Below are 17,658 nucleotides of genomic sequence, written 5' to 3' on the forward strand. Positions count from 1 at the left end.
ACGTAATATCCGGTTAAGCGTGTCGCGTTTTTTGCGTCACTTCTGGGTTTATGTGATTGGTTCTGTCTCTGCTCTCTAAACTCCGCCCTAGAAAGGCAGCCGTCGAGCCCCAGACCCTCACACAGTTTTGACCGGACAGAGCAATGCTACCAGTGAAGCTAGTAAACAGTCTTTATCTTACATTTTCTCGATTGTGGTTGTGGACAAAGATAACCACAATGGGTAAAAGTTTCAACACTCAAATTCACTTCAGTGTCAGTGGAACAAGAGAAGCCTCTCACTATCGGACTGTACAGTCAACAAGCCCCTAAAACTGAACCATTAAAACATATGAAATACTTACAAACATAGAAGTGTTATACAGTGGAAATCAGGCGTAATAAAAGTTTGAAACTCACTGAAGAAGCTGCGTCTCTGGTTTAAAGGCGCTGGCAGCTCTCTCTGCTCCACTTCACATAAGACTGGCAGGTTATGTCCCAGTCTGATTCTTTTAGACAGAACATGTCCTCACAGTTCCACGGTCGCATGCTAAAGCCTGTTGTTGGTTTGTTGCCGTGGCGCTGGTGATGGATCAGGGTGATGTGGAGCTGCTTTTAACATTGGAGTCCTAAGTGGCCGTTTATCCACTCACTTTTAAGTTTTTCTTGCAATTTTTTTTGGCACAGTTCCAGAGATAAAGTGTAGGTGACATGTTCTATCATATGAAACAAAATGTAACCTGGAAGACAAACCTCTCTCTCGCCACCAAAAACAATTCCAGTGGTCGCTCGTATGGCGATAAACTGCTGGTTTGTGTCACGCTAGCGACCGAATACTTTTGAATAAATGCAACAATTAGTATTTAGTATTTGTACAGTTATTTTTGGTTTAACATTAAGCTAATGACTCAATTACAAAATTCGATTAGCATCATGATGCCAATTAACGTTGGATTTTAAAAAATGTGATGTTTGCCCTCTAACCCCGATACGGCCATAACTGACCTTTTATGGGATCTTAATATGTATAAAACCTGCTCAACATGTAGTTTACTGAAATACAGCTCATTTTTTAAATGATTTTAGCCGTTCATTTTTCTGTTAACTGTTAAATATTGAGGTTCCTAGATGCGTTAATGGAACAGTATCGAACATCCTTCGTAGAGAATATTTCTCGTATTCTTGTTTAAAATTTGTGTTTTCCCCCAAATCATATGTTTTAAAAGCACTAAATTAGACCCCTGCATCCTTTCTACATCTATTAATAAGGTATTTTATCCTTCACAATCCCAAGTTTCACGTCACTGTTTGAAAAAAGTTTGAAAAAGTAATGCAAGTGAATATGACCGAGGGGCCAAAGAGTTTGTGAGATCCAAGAACGAGTTGGATGGATTGAAATACATACTTTCTCCTTTTGCGGTTTGAAAATTGAGTAATGTAGCTTTCTTTGCTTATTTTGTCATATCAGACATTTTGTAGAAAACCATTCACTCAAAAACATCAGCCAATAAGACGTATTTCACACTTTGATCTTCACTTTCTAGGTACTTCTCAGGAGATATCCTACACCATCAGCAGTGGAGACCCCGCTGGCTACTTCACTGTGGACCCTGACTCCGGAGCTCTGAGAACCAACCGCTCTTTGGATCACGAAGCACAGCCATCTTTAGACCTTGAAGTCCAGGCCCGCAGCGGCAACCCTCCCGCCTTTGGACAGACGCGAGTCCACGTCACCATCTCAGACGTCAACGACAACCCTCCCACCTTCCTGCCCTCTTCCTCAGAATCTTTACTCCTGCCGGAACACACCGAAATCGGATCCGTGGTGTACCGTGTTCAGGCTGAAGATATGGATTCCGCCGCTAATGGACATGTCACTTTCGAGCTAACATCGGCGGTCGGAATACAAAGAACGTTCAGCTTAGATCGCGGAACTGGTGAAATCCGACTGGTTGGGATTCTAAATTTTGAGAGTATCCCACGTTACGATCTTCAAGTGGTAGCCAAAGATAACGGGGTGCCCCAGCTTAGCGCAACCTTTATGCTACTAGTGCACGTACAAGCGGAGAACGATCACGGACCCATTTTTGACACCCTAACTTACCGCGTCGAGCTAAAAGAAGGAACACCAATCAACACGCGCTTTTTACAAGTCAGGGCTCTAAATCGTGAAAGTCCGAGCTCCAGTTTCTACAGTCCGTTGTCATACCACTTGCGACCAGATGGAGACGCTGCCGGGTTTGGAATAGCAGCGGAGAGTGGGTGGTTGTTTGTCAAAAGCGCAATAGATAGGGAAGTTAAGGATATGTACTTGCTAACGGTGTTAGCTAGCGCTGGGCATGGGCAGTTGAAGAAGACTGCGACGGTGAGGATTTCGGTGGTGGATGAGAATGATAATTCGCCCAAGTTCACCCAGGAGAGGGTCTTCATGGCGGTGAGAGAGAATCTGGCGGCAGGGACAGGGTTTGGTCATGTGACTGCCACAGACCGGGACAGTGGGGCTAACGGACGCCTAAGCTACCGCCTAATGCACCCGGACAGACACTTCCAGATCAACCCCCACACAGGTAGGTCCACTATTTACAGATGCAAAACGTATTAGAACCTGTTGTTTCAGATACTCATGCGTACCTCAGGGGTGTGTGTTTCCTTTTGATTATACTGTATATTATTTCAGATTTAGAGTTGGTGTTTCCCCACTATAAAAGGCCGAACATTTAGGGAGTCCCATGTGTCTGGTCATCATGTAGCCTGCTAAGTCAGCCCGGGTGCTTTTTTATATGGACAAGCTTGTACAACCTTTATTTGTCCAACAATTGGAAAATACCGGTGTACCAGCCGGAGACCAAAAAAAATGCAATCAAAAAGAAATAACCCAATTAAAACAAGTTCACTAGAATCTTAGACAATACTTTGAGTAGAGTTAGGATTCAGTAAGGTGTAAAAAATACAACACTGAGCAATTATGTACAAGAAGTGGCTCTGATTATGGTTATGTACAGTAAATGTACATATCCATTTCAGAGTAATTAGTTGAAATTATTTAATTGTATGAACTGTCGGGCTGAAGATATGGATTCTGCCGCTAATGGACATGTCACTTTCGAGCTAATATCGGAGGTTGGAATACAAAGAACGTTCAGCTTAGATCGAGGGACTGGGGAAATCCGACTGGTTGGAAATTTTGAGTATATCCCATGCTTACGATCTTCAAGCGCTAGCCAAAGATAACGGGTGCCCCATCTTAGCGGAACCTTCATGCTACTAGTGCACGTACAAGCGGAGAACAATCACGGCCCCATTTTTGACAGAACTGTCCAATTTTATGAATTGTCCAATTATGCGTATTTCAAATGTAGAAGACTGTTTCTGTTTGTGAGCCATGAGTTTACAATTTTAATACAGTGTTTGAGTCTGTTTGGTCTATTGACTGACACATAATTTCAAATGACAATAGATTTCAGATTACGGTTCAGAAAAAGCAACTTCTGAACATCATGTAGCAGAACTTTTTAAAGACATTATTAAAGAAAGCAAGAAAGTTCGTCTGAGAGGAAACGAGCAGACGGAGCCACGCTGTGTTCCACTTAGAGCCCACAACAGACTACTTTCCAAAAACCCTCTCCCGGCAGAACAAATACCACGACTGCTCCAGTACACGAGACTTCATTTCATCTCCCGAGAGTCCTCAAAACTAAAGATCAGAAGCAAAACTTAAAATTATGGCAAATTCTACAAATGTTCCAGTTGCCTTGTATCCAATCTGCAAATCCCATTGAATCGAGCATCCCAGATTTTGTACCGTCATAAATTAGTCAGAAGACGGCGACAGGAGGACTAAGCATCTCGCCGCGCTCTAATTGGCCTGCTGAGATTCGAGTCAGTGGGCGGGGCTTCCACTCCTCCAGGCTGCACAGGGATTGGCTGCAGCTCTGACATCTGGGTTGCGTGAACGTGGGCCAGCAGAGCGTTGATCAAAGTCAGCCGCTGTCATGTACAAATGTGTGATGCCAGTGCCGCAGAGATAGGGATGTCGGCCGCTGAGATGTACAGACATTATTTTGATTAACATATTTTTGGCAAAAGTAATGACCCCGTGACAACAATTTTCTCCACTCGCTCTTTTAAATCGGCCTCTGTCATGCTTTTGTCTGCTATATGATTATAATCTATGACACCCAGGGATCAGTACTCTGTATTGTGGCTGCAAGTTCAATCATAATCAAGACAAAATGATCACAATAATATCCTGTCTTAATCGACATCTGTTTTTATAAGGACTCCACCTTTATATTTTTATACTAATCCCAATTGTACTGTTTATTATGTAAATTGATTGATTGATTGATTGATTCATTCATTCATTCATTTTCTACTGCTTGTTCCATGTAAATGTATGTTTGCTGTCATTTTACACCGTGCCTGGAACTACAGCTGGAAACTAGCTAAACTACAACTAATACTGCCACATTTACAGACACATTTAAGTCAATTCCTTAACCAACCCAACATGTTTCAAATGTAAATAGAATCCTATTATTAAAAGTTGCTCAATAGTTTTAGCCTCATTTTAGTTAATTAAAGGCGTAATGGACGATTTTTCGGCGATTTGAGAACGCAGGCGGAAGTGCGCATGTGCACTCCCCCGTGCGGACTGATACAACACACACGTGCGTTTGTTTATTAGCGCGACGGATCGCATCGCATCTCTCGTCTCCCGTAGATTTCGAACTGTCTTTCTCTGTCTTCATTTTGCCCCGTACACTGAGGGAACTATATTATGATAGATCCATGCGCTTAGGCACACGGAAACGTGGGGACGAGCCTGACGCGGCTGCAGGTGAGCGGTAGGTGCGTTTTATGATTGATACGTGGCAGGACAAATGATTTATCCACGCCACGAGGAAATATGATACAAAATTTGCTGAAAAAAATCGTCCATTCCACATTTAATTGCAATATTGATCTAAACTGACTGAATACACTTTTCTGACTTCTGGTTGAAAAACACTTTTTTGCATATCAGCCCTAAATCTCCCGCATAGGCCAAGACTTTACTTGGGCTGAAACCTGAAAACTGATATCTGATACTTTGTGGACGATAACTGATACTGATATTTGAGTTTTTAAACCCATAGGAAGGCCCACAATGTCACAGATGAACTTCACATAAAAAACTAAAATAAACACACAGCCCACGTTTTAGCCTAATTGTTCTTCTAGTTTAATTGTCACTCATGAGTCTGTTTGAAAAGACAAATGCGATTCACTGAGGACAAACTGGCACTGATAGTCAATAATTTGGTTTGGTCTGAGACAAGCTTGGATAACCTTTATTCGTCCCACAATTGGATAATACCAGTGTAGAAATGCAAAATGCAAACACGGCAGGAGACAAACAAATATGCAATCAAAATAACTCATTTGTAGGCTGCATTGTTATCGTAAATGGACACAATGTGCACAAAAATCAGTGTGAAATGATTGTAACATCTTCACAGGACGATGTTTTTTGGTATAAATTTTACACAATATAAATGATCGATTTGACAAAAACAAAACTCCCGTTTGGATGAAGATCTAATCCCACGTGATACGTGCGTGTGTGTGAGTGTGTGTGTCTTTGTGTGTGTGTGTGTGAGTGTGTGTGTGTGTGTGTGAGTGTGTGTGTGTGTGAGTGTGTGTGTGTGTGTGCGTGTGAGTGTGTGTGTGTGAGTGTGTGTGTCTGTGTGTGTGTGTGTGTGTGTGAGTGTGTGTGTGTGTGTGTGAGTGTGTGTGTGTGTGTGCGTGTGAGTGTGTGTGTGTGCGTGTGAGTGTCTGTGTGTGTGTGCGTGTGAGTGTGTGTGTGTGTGTGTGTGTGTGAGTGTGTGTGTGTGTGTGCGTGTGAGTGTCTGTGTGTGTGTGCGTGTGAGTGTGTGTGTGTGTGTGTGTGTGAGTGTGTGTGTGTGTGTGTGCGTGTGAGTGTGTGTGTGTGCGTGTCTGTGTGTGTGTGTGTGTGTGAGTGTGTGTGTGTGTGTGTGTGTGAGTGTGTGTGTGTGTGTGTGTGAGTGTGTGTGTGTGTGTGTGTCAGCGTGCATGTGTGTGTGTGTGTGTGTGTGTGTATGTGTGTCAGCGTGCGTGTGTGTGTGTGTGTGTGTGTATGTGTGTCAGCGTGCGTGTGTGTGTGTGTGTGTCAGCGTGCGTGTGTGTGTGTGGGTGGGTGGGTGTGTCAGCGTGCGTGTGTGTGTGTGTGTGGGTGGGTGTGTCAGCGTGCGTGTGTGTGTGTGTGTGTCAGTGTGTGCGTGTGTGTGTGTGTCAGCGTGCGTGTGTGTGTGTGTGTGTATAGTCAGTCAATATCAATAGTGACACTGTTACCAGTATAATAAACTGGTAACAGTGTCAGTACAATATTATTGTCTTACGTGGAGCGTTGTTTGAACACTTTAGCAGTTTTCATAACTTTTCAGAGCTCAGAGCAGAGTTTAATGTCACTGTAAAGCGAAGATTTGCATATATCTATGGCAACCACATTTACACTTTACACTCCAATCCACTTTATTTCTATCGCACATTTTACAAACAAAGGCTGTTTACAAAGTCCTGTACACAGTGAAATAATTCAACACAGTAAATAAACTATAAAATAAGTTAAACATTGTAAAAAAGAATACAAAAAGAATAAAATGAATAAACCAAATAAGACAATAGAATAAACCAAAATGGGCTGGAATTAAAAATAAAAATAAAAACGAAACACACAACGTCACATAAAAGCCAGAGAATAAAAGTGGCTCTTAAGATGACTAATGTCCCGCTCTGTGATGAGTGTGTACTAACCCCGTCCCGCTCTGTGATGAGTGTGTACTAACCCCGTCCCGCTCTGTGATAGTGTGTACTAACCCCGTCCCGCTCTGTGATGAGTGTGTACTAACCCCGTCCCGCTCTGTGATGAGTGTGTACTAACCCCGTCCCGCTCTGTGATGAGTGTGTACTAACCCCGTCCCGCTCTGTGATGAGTGTGTACTAACCCCGTCCCGCTCTGTGATGAGTGTGTACTAACCCCGTCCCGCTCTGTGATGAGTGTGTACTAACCCCGTCCCGCTCTGTGATGAGTGTGTACTAACCCCGTCCCGCTCTGTGATGAGTGTGTACTAACCCCGTCCCGCTCTGTGATGAGTGTGTACTAACCCCGTCCCGCTCTGTGATAGTGTGTACTAACCCCGTCCCGCTCTGTGATGAGTGTGTACTAACCCCGTCCCGCTCTGTGATGAGTGTGTACTAACCCCGTCCCGCTCTGTGATGAGTGTGTACTAACCCCGTCCCGCTCTGTGATGAGTGTGTACTAACCCCGTCCCGCTCTGTGATAGTGTGTACTAACCCCGTCCCGCTCTGTGATGAGTGTGTACTAACCCCGTCCCGCTCTGTGATGAGTGTGTACTAACCCCGTCCCGCTCTGTGATGAGTGTGTACTAACCCCGTCCCGCTCTGTGATAGTGTGTACTAACCCCGTCCCGCTCTGTGATGAGTGTGTACTAACCCCGTCCCGCTATGTGATGAGTGTGTACTAACCCCGTCCCGCTCTGTGATAGTGTGTACTAACCCCGTCCCGCTCTGTGATGAGTGTGTACTAACCCCGTCCCGCTCTGTGATGAGTGTGTACTAACCCCGTCCCGCTCTGTGATGAGTGTGTACTAACCCCGTCCCGCTCTGTGATGAGTGTGTACTAACCCCGTCCCGCTCTGTGATGAGTGTGTACTAACCCCGTCCCGTCCACAGGCGAGGTGAACACCAGGACCAGTCTGGACCGGGAGCAGCAGTCCAGTTACCAGCTCCTGGTGCTGGTCCAGGATGGAGGCTCCCCAAGCCGCAGCGCCACGGGAACCGCCTTCATCACTGTGCTGGACGAGAACGACCACGCCCCCTCCTTCACCCACAGCCAATCAGGGAAGCGCCTGGTCATACAGGTGCGCCACATGTCCAGAGGATATTTGAATCCATTTGGGTTCCATTTGGATTAAAGACCCTTTTTAGATGAGCTGCAGGTGCAAAAATGAATATTGGTATGTAAGGATTTACATTTAGAGTGCATTCACCCCTTAGAAACTAAACCGGACTAAAAATTGTCAAGAACAGGACGAAACCAAGTCCACTACAAGACTGAAATGGGCTCAATTAGGACCAAATAACGACTAGTGTGAACGGCCCTAGTTACAGTTTTGTCTCATTTGATCATAAGTCCGCCACTTTCCTCCTCGCTCAGTCCCAGAGCCTCTAGAGGAAGATATTATAACAGAATATAACATAAACATACATGGCTCAATCTCTTAAAAGGCTGTGACTGTGAAGCATGCACTGAAAGATGAGGAAAGACACATTCAGACAGAACCATTGTTTTTTATTGTTCTAAGTCAAACATATTATCATTTTGCACATATTAAAGCCTCACTATGTAGTTTAATGTATGTAATGTAAAATCGCACAGCTCAATTGTCTATAACTCATCCAAAACTTGAACTTTGACATTTGTGGAGAGAGGAAATTGTTGTTTTATTCATTATGTGTTAAATGTGGGTGTTAAACTGTTAAATGTTAAAACGTACAAAGCCTAAACTCCATTCTGATTTGAATGGCAGCTTTATTTTAAAGTGAAATGGCCTGATTTCGAACTATGATGGCATGTTTCAGAATCAATTGTGTTCTTATCCTAAAACCTCTAACTTTGGATAAAATTAGATGCCTCTAGCAGTTTCTACCAAATGTCTCTCATCCAACAAAAGACCAAAAAAAAGAAATATTCCTGAACTAGAACAAAATATTAAAGGTCAGGTACAAGCTCTTTAAACTTCACGACTTCATCTATGTTTCTTATGTAAAATCCAAATGAATAAATGTTAATAACATCGCCTTTAGCTGATATGCTCATTTTCAGCCTTCCTGCACCGCCTGCTGCCGCCATGTCAGGCTTTGATATTACTCACAGGTGGTCCCATCAGATGCCAAAATGCTCTTAAATATTCATGATTTATTCTGTTTGCTGCAAAACTGAAAATATGTTGGGTTTCGTGTAACATCTGGAACGAGCTGTTGGAATTCAGATTCGGTTCAAAACCACTTACCGGGTCAACAGAATTTATCCTAACATATTAAATGCGCATGTGTTTGGCAGGTCACTGAGGGCCAGGCGTCTGGAGCTCTACTGGGCACGCTCCAAGCCAAAGACCCCGACGAAGGAGAGAACGGAACTGTCTTTTACTCTTTGTCAGGTAAGGAACGTCATGCAGCAATTTCCAACTTCATTATAGCCACAACAGGGCATTACAGGTTGTATTAGCAATAAAATACAAATTATTTCTAAATCATCTTTAAAATACCTTGCATTTGTATTCATTATTTGTGTATTTGTGTGTATTTATGTATGTATTTATTATATTTCAAGCCAGATCGGCCCCGCCGTCTTTTCTTCTCTCACTCATTCTCGTTGTGTTTGTGCACTGCAGGTCCCCGAGCCGAGCGCTTCTCCCTGCACCCGAGCACGGGCGAGCTGCGGTCCTCCACACCCCTGCTCAGCTCCGACCGCTCCGAGTACAGCCTGACAGCCACGGCCACGGACCGAGGACACCCCGCTCTCAGCTCCTCCCTCCCCCTCGTCCTCCAGGTCAGCCCCGCTCTCAGCTCCTCCCTCCCCCTCGTCCTCTAGGTCAGCCCCGCTCTCAGCTCCTCCCTCCCCCTCGTCCTCCAGGTCAGCCCCGCTCTCAGCTCCTCCCTCCCCCTCGTCCTCCAGGTCAGCCTCGCTCTCAGCTCCTCCCTCCCCCTCGTCCTCCAGGTCAGCCCCGCTCTCAGCTCCTCCCTCCCCCTCGTCCTTCAGGTCAGCCCCGCTCTCAGCTCCTCCTGCCCCCTCGTCCTTCAGGTCAGCCCCCCTCCCAGCTCCTCCTGCCCCCTCGTCCTTCAGGTCAGCCCCGCTCTCAGCTCCTCCCTCCCCCTCGTCCGTCAGGTCAGCCCCGCTCTCAGCTCCTCCTGCCCCCTCGTCCTTCAGGTCAGCCCCGCTCTCAGCTCCTCCTGCCCCCTCGTCCTCCAGGTCAGCCCTCCTCTCAGCTCCTCCTGCCCCCTCGTCCTTCAGGTCAGCCCCGCTCTCAGCTCCTCCTGCCCCCTCGTCCTTCAGGTCAGCCCCCCTCCCAGCTCCTCCTGCCCCCTCGTCCTTCAGGTCAGCCCCGCTCTCATCTCCTCCTGCCCCCTCGTCCTCCAGGTCAGCCCCCCTCTCTGCTCCTCCTGCCCCCTCGTCCTTCAGGTCAGCCCCGCTCTCAGCTCCTCCTGCCCCCTCGTCCTTCAGGTCAGCCCCCCTCCCAGCTCCTCCTGCCCCCTCGTCCTTCAGGTCAGCCCCGCTCTCAAGCCCCGCTCTCAGCTCCTCCTGCCCCCTCGTCCTTCAGGTCAGCCCCCCTCCCAGCTCCTCCTGCCCCCTCGTCCTTCAGGTCAGCCCCTCTCTCATCTCCTCCTGCCCCCTCGTCCTCCAGGTCAGCCCCCCTCTCTGCTCCTCCTGCCCCCTCGTCCTTCAGGTCAGCCCCGCTCTCAGCTCCTCCTGCCCCCTCGTCCTTCAGGTCAGCCCCCCTCCCAGCTCCTCCTGCCCCCTCGTCCTTCAGGTCAGCCCCGCTCTCATCTCCTCCTGCCCCCTCGTCCTCCAGGTCAGCCCTCCTCTCAGCTCCTCCTGCCCCCTCGTCCTTCAGGTCAGCCCCGCTCTCAGCTCCTCCTGCCCCCTCGTCCTTCAGGTCAGCCCCCCTCCCAGCTCCTCCTGCCCCCTTGTCCTTCAGGTCAGCCCCGCTCTCATCTCCTCCTGCCCCCTCGTCCTCCAGGTCAGCCCCCCTCTCTGCTCCTCCTGCCCCCTCGTCCTCCAGGTCAGCCCCGCTCTCGGCTCCTCCCTCCCCCTCGTCCTCCAGGTCAGCCCCGCTCTCAGCTCCTCCCTCCCCCTCGTCCTCCAGGTCAGCCCCGCTCTCAGCTCCTCCCTCCCCCTCGTCCTTCAGGTCAGCCCCGCTCTCATCTCCTCCTGCCCCCTCGTCCTCCAGGTCAGCCCCCCTCTCAGCTCCTCCCTCCCCCTCGTCCGTCAGGTCAGCCCCGCTCTCAGCTCCTCCTGCCCCCTCGTCCTTCAGGTCAGCCCCGCTCTCATCTCCTCCTGCCCCCTCGTCCTCCAGGTCAGCCCCCCTCTCAGCTCCTCCCTCCCCCTCGTCCGTCAGGTCAGCCCCGCTCTCAGCTCCTCCTGCCCCCTCGTCCTCCTGGTCAGCCCCCCTCTCAGCTCCTCCTGCCCCCTCGTCCTCCAGGTCAGCCCCGCTCCCAGCTCCTCCTGCCCCCTCGTCCTCCAGGTCAGCCCCGCTCCCAGCTCCTCCTGCCCCCTCGTCCTCCAGGTCAGCACCGCTCCCAGCTCCTCCTGCCCCCTTGTCCTCCAGGTCAGCCCCCCTCTCAGCTCCTCCCTCCCCCTCGCCCGTCAGGTCAGCCCCGCTCTCAGCTCCTCCTGCCCCCTCCTCCTTCAGGTCAGCCCCGCTCTCAGCTCCTCCTGCCCCCTCGTCCTTCAGGTCAGCCCCCCTCCCAGCTCCTCCTGCCCCCTCGTCCTTCAGGTCAGCCCCGCTCTCATCTCCTCCTGCCCCCTTGCCCGTCAGGTCAGCCCCGCTCTCAGCTCCTCCTGCCCCCTCGTCCTTCAGGTCAGCCCCGCTCTCAGCTCCTCCTGCCCCCTCGTCCTTCAGGTCAGCCCCCCTCCCAGCTCCTCCTGCCCCCTCGTCCTTCAGGTCAGCCCCCCTCTCAGCTCCTCCTGCCCCCTCGTCCTTCAGGTCAGCCCAGCTCTCATCTCCTCCTGCCCCCTTGTCCTCCAGGTCAGCCCTCCTCTCTGCTCCTCCTGCCCCCTCGTCCCCCAGGTCAGCCCCGCTCTCAGCTCCTCCTGCCCCCTCGTTCTTCAGGTCAGCCCCCCTCTCAGCTCCTCCTGCCCCCTTGTCCTTCAGGTCAGCCCCGCTCTCATCTCCTCCTGCCCCCTCGTCCTCCAGGTCAGCCCCCCTCTCTGCTCCTCCTGCCCCCTCGTCCTCCAGGTCAGCCCCGCTCTCGGCTCCTCCCTCCCCCTCGTCCTCCAGGTCAGCCCCGCTCTCAGCTCCTCCCTCCCCCTCGTCCTCCAGGTCAGCCCCGCTCTCAGCTCCTCCCTCCCCCTCGTCCTTCAGGTCAGCCCCGCTCTCATCTCCTCCTGCCCCCTCGTCCTCCAGGTCAGCCCCCCTCTCAGCTCCTCCCTCCCCCTCGTCCGTCAGGTCAGCCCCGCTCTCAGCTCCTCCTGCCCCCTCGTCCTTCAGGTCAGCCCCGCTCTCATCTCCTCCTGCCCCCTCGTCCTCCAGGTCAGCCCCCCTCTCAGCTCCTCCCTCCCCCTCGTCCGTCAGGTCAGCCCCGCTCTCAGCTCCTCCTGCCCCCTCGTCCTCCTGGTCAGCCCCCCTCTCAGCTCCTCCTGCCCCCTCGTCCTCCAGGTCAGCCCCGCTCCCAGCTCCTCCTGCCCCCTCGTCCTCCAGGTCAGCCCCGCTCCCAGCTCCTCCTGCCCCCTCGTCCTCCAGGTCAGCACCGCTCCCAGCTCCTCCTGCCCCCTTGTCCTCCAGGTCAGCCCCCCTCTCAGCTCCTCCCTCCCCCTCGCCCGTCAGGTCAGCCCCGCTCTCAGCTCCTCCTGCCCCCTCCTCCTTCAGGTCAGCCCCGCTCTCAGCTCCTCCTGCCCCCTCGTCCTTCAGGTCAGCCCCCCTCCCAGCTCCTCCTGCCCCCTCGTCCTTCAGGTCAGCCCCGCTCTCATCTCCTCCTGCCCCCTTGCCCGTCAGGTCAGCCCCGCTCTCAGCTCCTCCTGCCCCCTCGTCCTTCAGGTCAGCCCCGCTCTCAGCTCCTCCTGCCCCCTCGTCCTTCAGGTCAGCCCCCCTCCCAGCTCCTCCTGCCCCCTCGTCCTTCAGGTCAGCCCCCCTCTCAGCTCCTCCTGCCCCCTCGTCCTTCAGGTCAGCCCAGCTCTCATCTCCTCCTGCCCCCTTGTCCTCCAGGTCAGCCCTCCTCTCTGCTCCTCCTGCCCCCTCGTCCCCCAGGTCAGCCCCGCTCTCAGCTCCTCCTGCCCCCTCGTTCTTCAGGTCAGCCCCCCTCTCAGCTCCTCCTGCCCCCTCGTCCTTCAGGTCAGCCCCCCTCTCAGCTCCTCCTGCCCCCTCGTCCTCCAGGTCAGCCCCGCTCCCAGCTCCTCCTGCCCCCTCGTCCTGCCAGCACAAACACGGCTCACCTATAAGTTTCACGTTCAAATCAAAGTGGATATCAGAGGCGCTCCTGACAAGAAGACGCCCTCCCCTCTCGCACTCCTCTGTGACTTGTCAAAAAGAGGGATTTGAAATGCAAAGGAAAAAAGTGGAGCAGAATCAAATAGTCCCAGCTGGCTCATGATGAGGGCCAGCTGTGCAGGTCTGATCCAGGTCAAACTCCATGACTCCAACACTTTTGTGTACGGTAGCCTCCTTTCAATGCGTAACAGAGCAGCACAGTGGTTCAATATGGGCTTAGTACACAGCATAGGAACAAATACAGGCAAAAGGTGTTGTAATAAGCCTCGGCCCGGCTGTGACTGTGCAAGAACAGCACCTCCTGTAGAGCTCCCATGAAGCCCAGAGCTGTGCAGGGCGGGTCCCAAGCTTTGATCACACACTCGTGAGACGCACCATGTACCCTGGTGTATGAATGAGAGTGTTGTGAAAGTCAATTGCCCATAGCAACAATGTGTATCATATGTGTTCATGAATATGCACTGTCCCCACCAAACAAACAAATAATAATGATGGGAATAATAATAATTTATACAAGGAAAGGGCTTGCATTTATTCCAACAGAAAGACTCCGTGGCACAACCGCACAGCATGTGCAGGTCCTCTTGTACTTTTAATCACTGTGTATAGTCTGAGTATTATAAAGGTAATGTAGTGAGAAAATACACTTTCAGCAGATGGAAGTGATCCCATGGCTATAATTCACTGTGTTTAAAGCATTGGTATTTTAATGAATATGCTCGTCCCATTTCATTCAGCATGATGCATAATCACATCAGACGGCTGTAGCCTCGGCCGTGCGGGCGTATGAGCCTTACATCTGCTCAATCACAACCAATTATATAACAAGTTCAAAAACATGAGATACCACAGTGCTTGCTGCTGGTGGTGTAGTGGTTTAAAGTGCTGCACATATGTATGTTACCACCTGAACATTTAGTTTAGCCTCCAGGCTTTGGCGCATGTCTCTCCCCCTCTCTCCCCATTCCGTGGTCCGACTGGACTCGGAGATTCAGTTTGTCTTTGGCTCATAATGTAATATACTTTGTTAAAACAGAGCGGAATTGTTGCTGCTTAAGATGCATTTTTATAATGACTCTTTCAGGCCCATTTAGCAGCGCCATCAATGATAACATCGATGTATCTCTGGAACACTTTGTTTTCAGCTAATGTGGAACCAATTTAGAACTTGTTTGATACTTTTTCTAAAGACGGCTGCCTGCGGTTACTAATATTTTGAAATAAATGCGACAAAGTGTGAAAGATTTATCATAATACATAATTCAACGACAAAAAAGGACAGTGAAAAAGGATGTTTGTGAACGATTTAATAGAAAAGCATAAAACACTACTTTTCAACAGCAGCCAACTTTGCGACGTAAATAAATTAGTCAAACAAACGACAAGACAAATAAAAGCGCGAAGGTGGAAAAATGTGGAAAATATATGGAGTATATTTTAAAACTGTTTTCATAGTTGGGAACGTTTTGTTATTTTGTTAAGATAGAGTGTAAAATTATATTTCACTTGGGCCAGTACATGTTTTTACTGGGCGGCTTTTGCTTGAATAGGGGATGAGAGAAGGGAGGACATGAAGCAAATTGTCAAAGCCAGGATGAACTCACAACACTGCTAAACAAGCAACTCATCTCTGCCCCAAAACTTCTTGTCTCTTGTCCAAGTCCAGAGCAGGTCAAAGAACCGTTTAGGCGTGAGCTGGGTCTGAGAGACGTTCAGGAGCTTCTGGAAAAATCGGTTGAAATTTGACTCTTCCATCCAGTATTTTGTGTGCATGTAAATGTTGTGATGACGGCATTAAACCTATCCATCTCCATGGAGACAAACAGGTAGAGTCACCAAGCCAAGTTACAGGCCAGGTCTGTGGAGCGGCGACCTGCTTCTTCTTTTTTGTTTTTGCTGTAATTGATTTAATGCAAGATACTTCAGACACCTGCTCCTGTCCTTCTCCTGCCCGGCCCCTGTCCTGCTCCTGTCTTGCTCCTCCCCCTGTCCTGCATCTGTCCTGCCCCTGTCCTGCTCCTGTCCTTTTCCTGTCCTGCTCATGTCCTGCTCCTGTCCTACTCCTGCCTGGCCCCTGTTCTCCCCCTGACCTGACCCTGTCCTGCTCCTGTCCTTCTCCGGTCCTGCTCCTGTCCTGCCCCTGTCCTGCTCCTGTCCTTCTCCTGTCCTGCTCCTGTCCTGCCCCTGTCCTGCTCCTGTCCTGCTCCTGTCCTACTCCTGCCTGGCCCCTGTTCTCCCCCTGTCCTGCTCCTGTCCTGCCCCTATCCTGCTCCTGTCCTTCTCCTGTCCTACTCCTGTCCTGCCCCTGTTCAGCTCGTGACCTCCCCCTGTCCTGCTCCTGTCCTGCTCCTGTCCTGCTCCTGTTCTGCGCAACATCTATTATTTTATCATTGTTTTTGCCCAATAAAATGTTTTCTTAAATGTATTCTGATGGCATGTAAGCATTTTGACAGTTGTATTATTGTTTGCCAGAGAGGTCTGATGCTCCTCTGTAAATGGAGCTGGAGATGAGCTCGCGCACTGGGCATGAAAGCATTTTGAAAATCACAAACCCAAACGCTTCCTCAGGCTGTTTGTTAACCAGGCTGTCATTCTCCAACTGCCCTGCACAACCAGCCCACTCTGTGTGTAAGAAGCATGGTTATCAAGACACACCTCTCTGGCAACCAAAAATACAAATTGTCCAAATTCTGTTGAAATTCTAATGTATTTGGCCAAAAAGGCACAACAAAAATGAAAGCTTCTACAATTTACACTGGCAAACCATTTGACATCACCATCTAGGGAAAAAACAACAATCACAAAAGTATTTGAGTGAGTATTTTTAATTCAAATGCAAGACAACTTTCTCTCTTGTTTAAGTATGACAGGATTGTTGTCAAAAGCTACGTTCAAACAAGTTCACACACTACTACTAATCAGGAAAAAATTAGGACTAAACCAGAACCAGAACAGGACCAAACCAAGTCTAGCTCAGAACCAAACTGGGCAAAATCTGGATACTCTCCCAATCATACTCAAATCAACAAAAATAGTACATTTTAACCTCTCAAGAACGACTCAAAACAATAATCTTGCCAAACATCTATTACATTTCAATGTACTAATTATGAGCTACTAAATTACTATCACCATGTCTCCACAGATTCTAGGCGTCAACAGACCTTTGATGAAAACCAATTCCTACTCTTTAACGTTCAACTCTGTGGAAGAAACCAAACCCGGCTCGGTCATCGGCACGGTCCGCCTGCCCGACCAGGACACCCCGCCGTTACAGGGCGAGGTCACCTACACCCTGGTTGGGGGCACCGACCCCGACAGAACCTTCATGTTGGACCGCCTGACTGGAGACGTCTACCTAGCTCGGCCGTTGGACTACGAACGGGACCCCCGATACACCTTGCAAATCGAAGTTGACGATTTCTCTCAAAGCCCGCCCACTAGCACCATGGTCCAATTGGATATTGACATAGAGGATAGCAATGATCATGCCCCCAAATTTCCAGAAGATCCTATCACAATTGTAGTATCGGAGAACTCCAAAGTTGGGTCGTCGATTTATACCTTCCAAGCCGTTGACAAAGATGGAAGTGGCCCGAATAGTGAACTTAGCTATTCCATTCTTCACCAGTGGCCAAACAATTTACTCAAAATCGATGCATCCTCTGGTGTTCTCTACCTGGGTCGAGATCTAGACAGAGAAGTTACCTCGAATTTGGTCTTGGTGGTAAAAGCTACTGACCAAGCCACCGATATGACCCAAAGGAGATGGGGGTCGGTGACTGTGAGGGTGTACGTGACGGATGAAAATGACAACGCGCCCGTGTTTAGCTCTCCGAACGCCGTGAGTGTGATGGAGGACCAGCCCGTGGGGTTTGTAGTGCTCTACGTAATGGCCAGAGATCCAGACCAGGGAGACAACGGGAGGGTCAGCTACAGCATCCAGGACGGCAACGCTGGAGGGATGTTCAGCCTCAATCCAAGTACTGGTAAGTCAAGAAAAATATCTGTATGTACTAGCAGATAAGACTTAGCAGGGTATGCAAATCTCACAGTACGACGGTACAAGGGGGCGTGCAGCAGTACGAGTCAGCTCTGCGTAGAAAGCAGTCTGTGTGTGACGGTCGTGGATCTGCAGTGGTTAAAGTGATCAACAGTGACGAGAAGTAACGTGAGTGCGTCTTCTCTTTGAAGCGCCAATTCTGTGAGAGGAGGAGGAGAGGAGTCAGAGGAGAGGAGACAGGGGAGAGGAGGAGGAGAAGAGACAGAGGAGAGGAGGAGAGGAGACAGATGAGAGGAGGAGAGGAGGAGGAGAGGAGACGGGAGAGGAGAGAAGACAGAGGAGAGGATACAGAGGAGAGGAGACAGAAGAGAGGAGGAGAGGAGAGAAG

At 49.8% G+C, this 17,658-nt stretch overlaps 1 protein-coding gene across 1 annotated transcript in view; it reads left to right on the forward strand.

The window, feature by feature from the left end:
• The window catches only part of LOC140372353 (protocadherin-16-like), a 214,187-nt gene that overhangs the window by 149,820 nt on the left and 46,709 nt on the right, over positions 1–17,658 (forward strand). Inside the window, exons 5-13 of the mRNA XM_072459472.1 lie at positions 1,523–2,545; positions 7,734–7,921; positions 9,124–9,220; positions 9,455–9,612; positions 11,264–11,389; positions 11,474–11,599; positions 12,440–12,565; positions 12,650–12,775; positions 16,413–17,256. Coding sequence (XP_072315573.1) covers positions 1,523–2,545; positions 7,734–7,921; positions 9,124–9,220; positions 9,455–9,612; positions 11,264–11,389; positions 11,474–11,599; positions 12,440–12,565; positions 12,650–12,775; positions 16,413–17,256 — 2,814 coding nt within the window. The remainder of the gene's footprint in view (positions 1–1,522; positions 2,546–7,733; positions 7,922–9,123; positions 9,221–9,454; positions 9,613–11,263; positions 11,390–11,473; positions 11,600–12,439; positions 12,566–12,649; positions 12,776–16,412; positions 17,257–17,658) is intronic.

This window comes from Eucyclogobius newberryi, unplaced genomic scaffold (assembly GCF_026437365.1).
Source record: "Eucyclogobius newberryi isolate DKJ021-1_F unplaced genomic scaffold, fEucNew1.0.hap1 SCAF_10, whole genome shotgun sequence".
Lineage (NCBI taxonomy): Eukaryota > Metazoa > Chordata > Actinopteri > Gobiiformes > Gobiidae > Eucyclogobius > Eucyclogobius newberryi.